This window comes from Saccostrea echinata, unplaced genomic scaffold (genome assembly GCF_033153115.1).
Source record: "Saccostrea echinata isolate AGI-Se365-2 ecotype Australia unplaced genomic scaffold, CSIRO_AGI_Sech_v1 ptg000060l, whole genome shotgun sequence".
NCBI lineage: Eukaryota > Metazoa > Mollusca > Bivalvia > Ostreida > Ostreidae > Saccostrea > Saccostrea echinata.
Window position 1 is genome coordinate 1373963 of NW_026889809.1, and position 13679 is coordinate 1387641.

General features: G+C 34.3%; 1 protein-coding gene across 1 annotated transcript in view; it reads right to left on the reverse strand.

Annotated features, from left to right (window-relative positions):
- Positions 1–13679, reverse strand: part of LOC133175087 (lipoxygenase homology domain-containing protein 1-like) — a 60883-nt gene that overhangs the window by 43470 nt on the left and 3734 nt on the right. The window contains exons 5-21 of the mRNA XM_061310214.1: positions 13563–13649; positions 13334–13466; positions 12962–13110; positions 12504–12582; positions 12163–12247; positions 11539–11629; positions 9843–9972; positions 8234–8337; positions 7642–7818; positions 7139–7357; positions 6518–6695; positions 6075–6191; positions 5872–5907; positions 3270–3427; positions 2684–2906; positions 2054–2205; positions 1694–1851 (exon numbers count right to left, since the gene is read on the reverse strand). Of these exons, the coding sequence (XP_061166198.1) occupies positions 1694–1851; positions 2054–2205; positions 2684–2906; positions 3270–3427; positions 5872–5907; positions 6075–6191; positions 6518–6695; positions 7139–7357; positions 7642–7818; positions 8234–8337; positions 9843–9972; positions 11539–11629; positions 12163–12247; positions 12504–12582; positions 12962–13110; positions 13334–13466; positions 13563–13649 (2276 nt within the window). The remainder of the gene's footprint in view (positions 1–1693; positions 1852–2053; positions 2206–2683; positions 2907–3269; positions 3428–5871; positions 5908–6074; positions 6192–6517; positions 6696–7138; positions 7358–7641; positions 7819–8233; positions 8338–9842; positions 9973–11538; positions 11630–12162; positions 12248–12503; positions 12583–12961; positions 13111–13333; positions 13467–13562; positions 13650–13679) is intronic.

Consider the following 13679-nt stretch of genomic DNA (forward strand, 5'->3'; position numbering starts at 1 on the left):
TTATAGCAAGGTTAATTTTTTTCAAAAGAAGGTCAAACTCTAAAGTCAAGGTCAAAGTCACAACTATTGGTATCAAAAGGAAGGTCTTGTCACAAAGAATAAACCTGTGAAATTTGAAAGTCCTTGTGCTAATTGTTCAAAAGTTATGGCCAAGGTAAAAGTTTTTTAAAGGTGGGTCGAACCCTAAGGTCAAGGTCAAATGGTCAAAAATATTTAAATACACGGAAAGGTCTTGTCACGATGAATGCACATGTGAAATATGAAAGCCCTAGCACCAACTGTTCAAAAGTTATGGCCAAGGTTAAAGTTGGGTAAATTTTTGCAAAAGTTGGTCAAACTCCAAAGTCAAAAGGTCAAATATGTTAGTACCCAAAGGAAGGTCTTGTCACAAGGAACACACATGTGAAATTCGAAGCCACAGCTCCAACCAATCAAAAGTTATGGGCAATGTTAAAGTTTTTGCGGACAAACAAACAGACAGACAGAAGGACAGACAGGGCAAAAACTATATACCCCTGAATCTTCGATTATGGGGTGCATAAAATCCTTTAAAGCAGCCGAGTAACTGAGTTTTGAATTCAGATACACCATATTTAGCGTTTATGTAATACTTCTGCTTAGCATATCATTAATTACTGTCTTGAAAAAAAATATTGTGATCTATTATTGTTGGGTTTAATACTTTAATAAACTGATATATCAGTAATATCGCACATCCCTACTTTTGGTATACACTGTAAATGTCTAGTATTAGTGCTGTGTCATCCCTTACTTTTGTTATACACTGTAAGTTTTATTAAACACTGTTTATCATTAGTGCTGTGTATCTTTAACTTTTGGTATACCCTGTAAGTTTTATAATTAGTGCTGTGTGAGCTCTTACTTTTGGTATACCCTGTAAGTTTTATAATTAGTGCTGTGTGATCTCTTACTTTTGGTATACACTGTAAGTTTTATAAATCACTGATTATTATTAGTGCTGTGTGATCAATTCTTACTTTTGGTATACACTGTAAGTTTTATAAACCACTGTTTAGTATTAGTGCTGTGTGATTAATTCTTACTTTTGGTATACACTGTAAGTTTTATAATTAGTGCTGTGTGATCAATTCTTACTTTTGGTATACACTGTAAGTTTTATAAACCACTGTTTAGTATTAGTGCTGTGTGATTAATTCTTACTTTTGGTATACACTGTAAGTTTTATAATTAGTGCTGTTTAGTATTAGTGCTGTGTGATCAATTCTTACTTTTGGTATACACTGTAAGTTTTATAAACCACTGTTTAGTATTAGTGCTGTGTGATTAATTCTTACTTTTGGTATACACTGTAAGTTTCACAATTAGTGCTGTGTGATCTCTTACTTTTGGTATACACTGTAAGTTTTATAATTAGTGCTGTGTGATCAATTCTTACTTTTGGTATACACTGTAAGTTTTATAATTAGTGCTGTGTGATCAATTCTTACTTTTGGTATACACTGTAAGTTTTATTATTAGTGCTGTGTGATCAATTCTTACTTTTGGTATACACTGTAAGTTTTATAATTAGTGCTGTGTGATCAATTCTTACTTTTGGTAAACACTGTAAGTTTTATTATTAGTGCTGTGTGATTAATTCTTACTTTTGGTATACACTGTAAGTTTCACAATTAGTGCTGTTTAGTATTAGTGCTGTATGATCAATTCTTACTTTTCACATGGGAAGATGTATTCTTCTTTGGATTCCTCACTTTCCCTGATTGTGATTCTGTCTAAGAACCAACCCTGGTCAGTTCCTGTTCCATCGTGTCCCACAATGCACTTCTCCAGCTTCCCTAGCGACACAGCTTCAATCTCAAAAATGTCCACCTGTAAACAAAGTAAATGAAGTTAAAAAATATTTAACAAAGGTGGTATACGTCTTTGTCAAAATTCAAAATTTGACGGAGAAAAATGTTCATGTACTGAGTTACAGAATTCTGCCCTGATTACCGGTAGTTATATGTGTATTGTCTCAGTTACATATATTTACTAGGTTTGATATTCTGCAGAACAGCTTGTCTAGTTATACCTGCCCACTCCTAAACTTGTTGATGTTGTTTGAGTTAAGGAGGACTCTTTTCCCTGTGTCTCCCGTCTCTCCAAAAATATTTAGATAAACTTCAGCATTGGTTTCCGCTTCATCCACATCACCGGTGTGAACCAGTACATAGTACTTAAATACTGAAAGAAAAACACAATTCAGTATAAACACAATATAAACACATCACCGTTGTGAACCAGTACATGGTACTTAAATACTGAAAGCAGAAACACAATTCAGTATAAACACATTATAACACATCACCGATGTGAACCACAACATAGTACTTAAATACTGAAAGTAGAAACACAATTCAGTATAAAACACATCCCCGGTGTGAACCACAACTTAGTACTTATTATAATTAAATACTGAAAGTAAAAACACAATCCAGTATAAACACATTACCGGTGTGAACTCAATTCAATAACATTACTGGTATGAACCACAACATAGTACTTAAACACTGGAAGCAGAAACACAATTCAGCATGCACATAACTACTCCATGGAACATTTTGTTTTTAATCCAGAATAATCATATTTTTTAAATTAACACCACAAAACGGATTTCACTGAAGAAAACACCAAACACAAATATCCAATAAACTAGGATTACCTGGAGGAGTTTCCTCCCCTGGCCAGATGGCAGGAAGTTCCCTCATTATCTCCATATCCTCGTGTTCACGGGACAGCCAGCGGTTAAACGTGAAGACAAAGGTCTGCTCAGTGACCACATTTGTTAACCTGACCTCGTTAACTTTCCATGAGGGTTTCTTTGATGAGGATTTTGGCAGTAGCTCTAGACGAATCTTGTAGAACTTGCCAACCTTAAGAGTGGACTAAAAAGAAAACAAATATCACTGTACCTTTGTTATAACCAAATTACAAAAGTATATATGTAACACCATTTACATTCTTCAAAAATAGATTTTTCTTTTTTTTCAGAACTCCTCAGCATTCAGAAACAAATTCTTCCAAACATATTTACAGTAAAACACACCCATGACAAAGTGCCAGGGATTGGCAATTTTGCTTCGTTATAATTTAGTGTTGTTCATTTTATCCGTTAAGTTAAGAATATATTTTAAAGTCACGGGGAATGAAAATCACTTCGCTCTATGTGTCAATTCATTATAAGCATGTTTTACTGTTATTGACATTTAAAAATGCCACAATTTTTGCCAATAGCTATGGAAACACACCCTGAATCCATCCTCGTTGTTAGGCTGGAAAATCTCTCTCCCTGGCGGTGCCTCTAATCTGATGGCTCCAGAATTACCATTGTCTCCGTACGCCACCAGCGCCACCTCTGCGTTCATCAGCTCCTCAATGGTGGACACATGAATGTTCCAATCGTCCTCTATCAAAAGCACGACAAAAATGTAAACAAACATGTACTCATAACACATACAACAGCTAGCTACAGTAAGGGATGTTTTCATGTACATATTCCTTGTCTCGTGGTCACAGATTTATCCCACTGGCCAGGAACTCCTTCAGAGCTACTTTTCCTGTGAAATGACTGAGACCTAATTAGTGTAAACCAACTTCTATTTGACGTGTTTATTGTGAAATTTCCAGGACCTTCCTACACTGGCTGGTATTTCTCACCACAAACTTTTTATTTTAATGTGTATTTATAATGAACAATTAGTAAGTGGAGTTAGTCATTAGATAGATTTCAAACTTAAAAATTGCAAATAAAAGTTATTGTAAAGAAAAGTTGGTTTATGGTAATATGTATAACTATTCAAGACAAAGTTTAAAACAATTGTATTGAAATTTGTTGAAAATTTTTTTTTGAAATATCTAAAAATTAACTGCTTGCAAAATTTAACTGCTTCACACTTTTATGAGTTGATGGATAAGGTTTCTACAGCTTGGCATACTTCATTCTGAACCCAATTCAAAAACGATGTTTAAGTCAGACTATAATGGGTATAAATGGTTCCTGTCTTGTGATAATGTAATGAAATTCTTTCAGAATACACTCTAAGCTAAAATTTCAGTAGAATATGTCCTTTATAATTCAGTTCTATGATAGAAAACATAATTGATTGACAGAAATAAATGCGGAAAAGCTGTTGAAATGAAGAGTTTTAATAGCGATGTGTTTATATAGTAATTATAAAACAGTCTAGACGAACTCCGAAATGGAGTGAATGCCGAAAACAGAGTCTTTGGCTCCATCATGCATCGCTATTGATTTTATAGTGAGTATGCATTATTTTTTTGAAAAATCTTCTTCCTGCTCCTAAATATTAAGCAAACTGAGTGCAAAGTTATGATGAGCAAGGTTGCCTCTTCCAAAATTGTGCTTTTCATGGCCCCTGGGTCAGGGGTTCTTGTGTTAGGTTGGGGCTCTATTGATTATACAGTGAATATACATTATTTCTTTGAAAACCTTCTCTGCTCCTGGGTATTTAGCAGATACACTAAGTACATGGTTAAAATCAGTAAGAATGCCTTTTCCAAAATTGTGAAATTTTTGGCCCAGGGTCAGGGGTTTCTGGTATTAGAGCAGGGCCCTGTTAATCTTAAAGTGAAAATGCATTTAATATTCTTATCTTCTTCTCTCCCCTTGTATATTTTGCAGAAAATTGAAGTGCAGAGTTATAATAAGCAGGAATGCCTTGTACAAAATTGTGAAATTCAAGACCCCTGGGTCAGGGATTCTGGTGTCAGGGTGGGACTCTATTGATTATGAAAATGCATTATTTCTTCGAAAACCTTTCCTGCTCAGGGTTGTATTATACTAAGGTGACTATTAAGACCCTTGGGCCTCTTGTTATTTCTGGTGACTCCATTTAGGGGATTCGTCTAGACTGTTTCAAAAAAATCAAAATAAAAAAACAACGCAGCATTGTTACAGGCATGTAATAAAGCTCATTGTCAAGTCAATTCAAGACACAGGATCATAATACAAAGCTGCCTCGCCCTAAAATATACACTCAATCTAGTACAGAGTGAAATACTAAAGGTCAGAGACTGATTCACAAGGTCAAGGTCACAAAGGGGTGTGTACAAAAGAGAGACAAGGGATGGAGAGTGACAGGAAGTGAAGCAGGCAGAGTGTTATGGTGTATGTGACTTATTACCTTAAGATGTTACTAAAACAAAACAAAAATCTAACTTGTTACAACTTATTTCTGATTAAACCTGACATCATATAAACCAACATCCATCAATCTCAAAAAAATTATTTCCAAGACAAGGCACAGCCTCTATCTAATGACATATGTATATTCAACTATCACAGGTAACTAAGGGAGATAAGCCTGGTCAGGAAAAACCATCTACAACCCCGTGCACTTTAACTTTTAGGATGATATCGGAGGACTTTTTTTTTTCTCTACATTTATTGGAAATATTTCTTGACTTAAAAGATTATCCACAAAGAGGAAGGAAAAAAGCAACAATCTGCATTCAAAACATTAAAGTCTTATCCTTGGAAAATAGGACCCACAACTATAGAACACTTGCAAATCTCAAATATTTATTTTTTCATTCCCTTTGTTTATGATGCAATTATAATAATAAAAGAATTCTAATGATGTATCAAGGTGGATACATGATGTTTGGTTAATGGATATTAAAAGTGGTGAAATTAATCCTAACTGCAGCAATAAGATGTAAAAATACTGGGTATACAAAGTGATTTTAGCACCTATATATTTGGGAAAATAAAATCATAAATGTGCATCTGTCAATATCAATGAATCATAGGGTTATTTGTTAACACTGGTTAGGTCATATCAGCAGCAAAGCAGGGTGGGTTACTGAAACTTAATATCCAATACTTACCCCCAACTCGATATTGAGCATCCTCGGTCAAAAACACTGCAAGGTCAGGAAATCAACATTAATGTGAGATGGGGGGTTATTCCATTGTGATAGTTAATCTGGAGGGACTGAACATGTTTAAATGAAGTCTTATCAGCTACATGTAGTATTTAGGGGGGTAAGAAATTTCTGAGAAATCCTGTCCTGGATGATTTAGTACCGACCTGCATGGCCTGGTTTAATGGGCTGTGGGGTCGCTATCAGTGGAGATTCCGTTATCGCTGGTTCCATTTCTTCTTCCTCTTCCACCTCAGCAATGCTAGGTGTCTTCCTCGCTCCCCCTGTCAATCAGGATGGGGGGATCAATAAAACATTAATTACTTAAATAAGGTTTTAACTGTTGTATTTTTGTGTTCATTTTATGCAGAAGCAAGGCATGTAATGATAGACTTTGTTAATTCTCGTTTACATTTTGCTGATGAATATCAATTCCACATCAAAATTTCTAATAATCCTCCATTTTTTTTCCATAAAAATATAGGTTTGTCTCCCTTACACTGTGGAATTATAATATTTATTTATAACAATGTGACAAAACATTAAAGACTGTAGTTCTAAAGGGTGCAAAGGCAAGTAAAATACATGTACATGTATACTGCTTTCTTACATTCCACAACCTGTGGGTACAGGTGGACATTGTTGACCCCTGTGTCCACTGTCGGCCAGATTCTCCCATCAGGCTTCATTCCCAGATACAAGCCTCTCTGTGAAGCTGACTGCAAGCTCACATATCCCCCTGCTCTGCGTTTCTCCACAATAAAATGTGAGGCCTCATCTCGAATTCCCTTTAAATACAATCAATTATAAGTCAAATACAATTGTGAGCATGATTTTTTTTTATCCAGGTTGTGCTGTTTTCCACAAAACAGATGATATTGCCAATGCAAAACTGATCAAATGGTGTGAAGTGACATGTACATTTAAATACTGAGGTTTCATTTATTTTTATGTGATTTTGGCAAAAAAATACAATTTTGTGGATTACGTTAATTTATGACAGACATCTCATCCAATTCTAAATTAGTTTGTTGATCAGACGATTTCATGGTCTGGCTAAAATTGTTCAATGAAAATGATGAAAGCACAGAATGAACTAGGTAACGTAGAAAATTGAAAGATTTTTTCTGTTATTCAATCTTGTCAATGTCTTTTAAGTCTCTCAAACTCCACTTTTTTAGATTAACGATTCTTATATCAGTCAAATTACTTTGATTATACAGACTTATACCTGACAGTCAATCTTTCCGTCCTTCAGGCGAATGTACTTTCCAGGATGGGAAATGCTTTCAAACATTCTGACCCCATTCTCTGTGACCTTGTGAACTCTGAACTGTGCCATTTTACTGGAGGGTGTACCTAGCGCAGTCATTGACAGATCGGAGTTGATGTTGATGGCCTGATACAGGGAGGTGGAGAAAATCACCACTCCTCTATGTCTGAACATACCCTACGACAAAATCACTAAAAATTAACCACATTCTTATCTCTGGGACCGAGTTCTAATTAGTAATCATGACATGCTACAAAATTAACACATGCAAAACTAAACAAAAATCATCTCATTCTTTAATTTCTAATGAGAAATATTTCTTTAATTTGTTTTTATACATACCGGTAATCTGTTTTTAATACATGAACATTTATAATAAGTTATTATAGAACACATGAAGATGCTTGCAAATTATCACAATTAGTAGAGTATTGTCAAACAATAAAAACTTGAGAACCCACCTTGCAGTAAACATAGAACCTCCTGGTCTTTTCTTTGTCTAATATTCCTCTGACGTCTTCCGGGTGCCCATCTTCACCAAAAGTCAGAAATTGTAGTGGGTTCTTCACAGACTCAAACATAATGGACCGGTCCCCCTGAACCCTTAGTCTGAATTCACAGTATGGACCACTGCCCTTCTACAATGTTACATCAAACAGATAACAAAATTTCAATGTACTGAAAACTAATATTTAAGTAAAGATATGCAAACATCTTTGTTTCCTTTCATCCAAACATACTATTGCTCAGCTATTTTAAATTTTCAGATGTGTATGAATAAAGCTCAGTGGATGATGATGGATAAAAACAGAGGGCTTAATGTCCCCGAGTGAATTAGGAATTTAGACATACAGGAAAGGCTATGAACTAGATGCAATGTTTTATTGAAATTTTCAGTATGTAAACTGACTTCTGTCTTAAATTTCAGTAAATTGCCAATAAAGCAAATAAAGCAAAGATTTCTCACTTAAGTTTGCTTATTGTATATATCTTCATTTATCAAATCATTGCAGAGACATACTTTTAAGACATGTACAGATATGACTGACTTACATGCATGACCATTTTTCCGTTGTCAATGGAGATGAAGGAGTTTGGGTCAGGGACACTGTTGAACATTCTGACCATGACCTTCCGCTGAACCACGTTAAACACTGCTATATATAGACAAAACAAACGTTTATGTCACCAAGAAAGCTTAGGACAATTTTAATTTTGTTTGGGTTTTTTTGGTCTGTTTTCATGTTTTTATGCTACAGGAATAAAAATCACTTGACTGTGAATTCAATAAGTACGTTCACTGTACTGTGTTTTTACTGTACCCTCAGATACTTTTGAAAATACTCATAACAATAAATGTGTTAACCACACAGGTAGCAGGGAAAGGAAATTCATTCTTTAATGTAATACTGTTAACTTTTAACTTTATATAACACTTCTGATAAATATGGCAAGAGATTTGAATATATTACACATAGTAATAAAGTACTAATGATTTTAAAACATTCAGAGAATTTCTGGCGATTATACATTCAGAAACATAAAAGAGGATGAGGCTAGTTGATAAAACATAAAGTCAGCACCATATAATAATCATATATCACTGTGAATACCCAGCTAAGATATTTCTACGTAGTTCACATAAATTTATCAGTTATTTCACTTATATAAAAACTTAAATTTCCTCCCATTTGATTATATGTCATCATGATATCATGCTACAATTATTTCTACATGGCCTGCATATATTTATAAGTTATATTGCTTTTAATTATTTATAAACATGTAAATGTCTTCCTATTTGATTATCCATCATTCTGAGAATAGTTACACTGTCCTTTGTTTGCTAGTCATTCCTGCCTTGAAAACTAATGAATAATTTATCAAATATGTCAAATAAAAAAAAATCACCAGAGAATTTATAAAAAGTAATTACTTTGTTCAATCCTTTATCCACAAACTGTAAATTAGCCCTGAGTTTATTTGCCTACCATGTGATGAAAATACTGGGAAATTTACTTTAATTCATTTTACTCTACTTAATTGGTTATTGTCTCATCAAAATTTGAAATAGACAAAAAAAAATTCAGTTAACACTGTCCAATGTGGCATGCAATCCTGCTCTCTTGATTGAAGCTCCAAATTAAATTTATTGATCAGCAATTTACTTTCAAGTGTTAATATTGCAATAACAAAAATATTGAAATTTTTTGCTCCTTTCTGAGTTTACATGGGTTACTTAGTCTCAAAACTATTTCTGTCATCTTTTGAAAATGCCAAATTTCAAAATCGAGTCACAAACATTCTCCTTCAAACAGAAAGGGAATTGCTCATGCTGAACCAATGTGAGAGATAACCTAGTAAATGGTGATTGTATAAAACTGGACACAGACACACCCAATCCTGAACAAGTAAAATGCATCATTCGTAATATCAGGCTGTATTTAATGTCATAGCACTAGCCTTGCTGCTAGGCCGGATATTTGTCTATTGAACGCACTGTTTAAATCAACACTTAAATTGTTATCTTTACATAGCAGCTAGGCTAGCATATCATTTAATATTGTAGCTCTGCATAGCTTTATGTAGCTAGTGCTGTAGTCAATCCTCTCTCAGTAAAAGTTTTAAGGCCGTATTTCTAGCGTTTATAAACGATAGCTACCATGGAAATCCAGGTCGTTGCCGAGTGCATCAATGGCCCCATTCTGTTTGATCCTTATGGCTTTCCCCGAGGCCAGGGAGTACAGTTTGACCTGGCAGTCCTTCTCAAATTTCCACTTCTCATATTCCCACTGTGAAGAGAGGAGGCTCAATTAGTGACAACACAAAAACTCCAGAGGTGTTCAGAGTGTTTATTTCAGATCAGTGTTAGTGTTAGTCAGTACATAGGATCACTCAGGGTTTTACATTCAAAAGACATTATGCTACAGGGAATTTACTGTTAAACATAAATGATACTCAAGTTTAGTGAAGAAACTTAATATGAAATTATGATCCTTATTAATTTGAATCATTTATTTTTGTCGTGATCCAAAAAATATCCTATGGTGAAAGAAATGTGAATTGCCTTTAAATAATCACTAGACAGTGTAATATTGAAGACCTAATGTAGTTATAATTGTGAGGACTTTCTGATGTTTCAAGAAAACTCAGTGACAAGTGAACTTGTGATTGAGTACACTCGGGGTAAGGCTCACATAATCGGAGTCCAGTGGACTGCAATTCTGAATCTATCAAGACATCAGGAAAATTCAAGTCAATATTAACTAGATATTCAAGTTCAAATTCAAGTCAATATTAACTAGATATTCAAGTCCAAATTCAAGTCAATATTAACTAGACATTCAAAATCAAGTTTTACATCAAGCCAATTTTAACTGGGAAATCAAATTAGTTGGGAAAACTATAAACTTAAGACATTAACATTTCACTGTCTAACCATATCAGAATGAAGAAACACGGGAAAAGTTTTGTAGAACTGACAATCCGTTATTACAACATAGAGGGCAAAGAAAAAGGAAACTATTAAATAATAAAAGTTCTGACAGATATTTCTACCACATAAAAACATAAAATGTATAATTCTGGAATAAATAAATAAATATTATCTTAATTCACAAATGGACAGAGAACAGGACATTAAAATTCATTTCTAATGTTCAAATATAAAAATTATCATTACGTATTTATTTGAACGAGATCAGTAATAAATTGTTATTCATTCTATCAAACTAGAAACTTCTGAAACAGTAAAGTGCTAAACAAACTCAACAGTAAGGGAGACACAGAAAAATCTCACAAAAAATAATGTAGCTGATATAAACACAAAATACCATAAAACACCTCTGCTTCCTGTACCAGTGATATATCTGACGTATATTTTACATTAGTTCATGAAAGCAGATATAATATAAATATAAACCGATGTTATTTATAACTTTGATTATTCATAAATTACAGGTTAAAAAACAGGTACATTGATAAGGTCAAAAACCACCCTATTCCCAGAGACAGCAGTCATTTAATAAAGGCAGTTGGTTAGACAGGCAAAGGGTACAGAGAAGAAAACAGTAGAATATGGAGGAACTCTGCCAAATATCCACATGTTAATTTTTTTAAATAAATTTTAAGACAAATAATTTTATCAAATTTTTAAAAATATTTTCTTCTGAGTCATTCAAATAATGCAATTAGGTAAGAAAGCAAAGGTCTGATGGCGTAAACCCTGATACCGCTAAACAGCACAAAAAACAGTGAAGCACACAGAGGAAAACATGCAATACATGGTACCCAGTGCTGGGACTAGCACGCTATGATGTGCTGGAACTAGCACACTATCACGAGTCAGGGAAACTCACATTTCGCTTCTCCAGGATATCGTCCATATATTCTTCCTGAACCTTTAGCTCACGCACAATCTTCCCATCATCCTGGCCTTCATCCAGCCACCTTAAATAACGGAAAGTTTACGTGATTAATGGGGGACACTTTTAAAATCTCTCATCTAACATCCTAATACAGCAGATCTATACAATAAAATATCAAAGTAAAAACCTAATATTATTTATATCTATACACAAAGTCAATTTAAAGTGAGTGTTTGCATGCAACACATCTATAAAAATAAATCTGTTGGCCTTAAAAAAATATACCAAATGATTATATTTGCTAATTTATTGCAGTCAAGGTATCTCTCTTATGAGCACAAGTCTAATAATTCCACATGATAATTCATACATACTTAAGCTCTTGAGCAAGTTACCACAAAGGAAAAGCATGTACATGTACATTTAGAGTTCAGATTGACAAGATTTCTCTATATGCAAATTCACTCAAGTTGGGGGGGGGGGGGGGGGGGGCTCATCTTATACTATAATTTTACTGAATTTGTTTGCAGAGAGCATCTGGTGGAATTATAATGGAGAGACTTTATAAATAACCTCGCTTATTAATTTTTGTTTTTAATTCTATATTGCACTTACTTTCCACAGTGGAAGACAGATTCATCGTGCATTTTGCTACCAGAGGGCTCCTTCACCACGATTTTCTCCAGGTACCATCCATTTCCTGTCAGACAGTAAAGTAATGAACTATCAGTATGTTAAGACTATTCAAATCTTCTGGAAAAAAGAGCTCTGTACAAGGATTTAGGAAATTGTCTTGAAAATTATCACTGGAACACAGTTTTTTTCTTCACTAAATTATAGTTTAAGCATTATACACTTTAAACATTGAGTGTGTATTATGTATAACTATATAAAATATTATACACTTTAAACACTGAGTGTGTATTATGTACCAGTATGTGTTATAGTTGCCTTACCTCCCCCTGTACCATCATGTCCCACAATGATCCTCTTCAGGTGACCTAAGGACACAGCCTCCACAGTGAAGGTATCAGTCTGGAATACAAACATAATGACTTCATAGGTCATCTGAGATACCCACAGATTTTCATATTCAGCTTAATACATGAACATGTAGTAGATAAAGAGACTAAACAAATGTAACAAGTTGTTATAAATACAGTTACATCTAAAGATTTATGACTTTTAAACATCATTGTTCATTACATTTATATATACGTGTACCTACATACAATAATTTGTTTCTGTTACATGGATAATTTATGATAAAATCACGTAGCAATGTAAAATTGAAGCAAGAATACTGGTAGACAAATTAATATCAAAATTTATTTTCAAAAAGAAAAAAAAATCCTTGACATTAACCCCCACCTCCTTCTCCACTTTATTATATGCCTAGAGTAAGTTTTTTTACCCTGCCCTGCTGAAAACATCCTTTGGAGGGAGAATATAACTGTCTGACCCCCGTATCCCCACGGTCGCCATACATCGTCATGTAAACATTGGCTTCAGTGCTGGCTCCCCACAGGTTACCAGTTGTCACATACACATTGTACCGCACCACTGAAAGTCAACATCACCAATTACATAATGCTTTCAAAATTAAAAAAAAAATCAAAACTCTATCAGGAGCTTAATTATATATTCACTTCATTTATCTCCAATGCCATCAAGTTTGTCTTTTCAATTGGTTACACTGATTCAGATAGCATGACATGTTGTCAATCTACCTGGTAAAATTGGTAACAATGATAAGCTAGCCGACAGGATGACAATCTACATGTACCTGGTAAAATTGGTTCTCCTTTCCTGACGGCAGGAAGCTCTCGACAAATCTCATAATCATCCTCGTCTCGCGCGAGCCACCGTCGACATGTGAAGGTCAACTCTTCATCCGTGTCCTTGTCCTTCATCTTGATCTGAACAGGAAACAAAAATTACAACACTCACAAAATAAGTAGTCTTCTTACTCATGTTTCTAATGTGTATAGAATGAATATATATAAACACATTACCTCATCACAAAGCCAGCCCGGGGAATCTCCAGAGTTATCATGGGCAATCCGAATCTTGTAAATTTCACCAACATTTCCCACTGAAATCTACAACAGAATAAAAGTCATCAGTAAAAA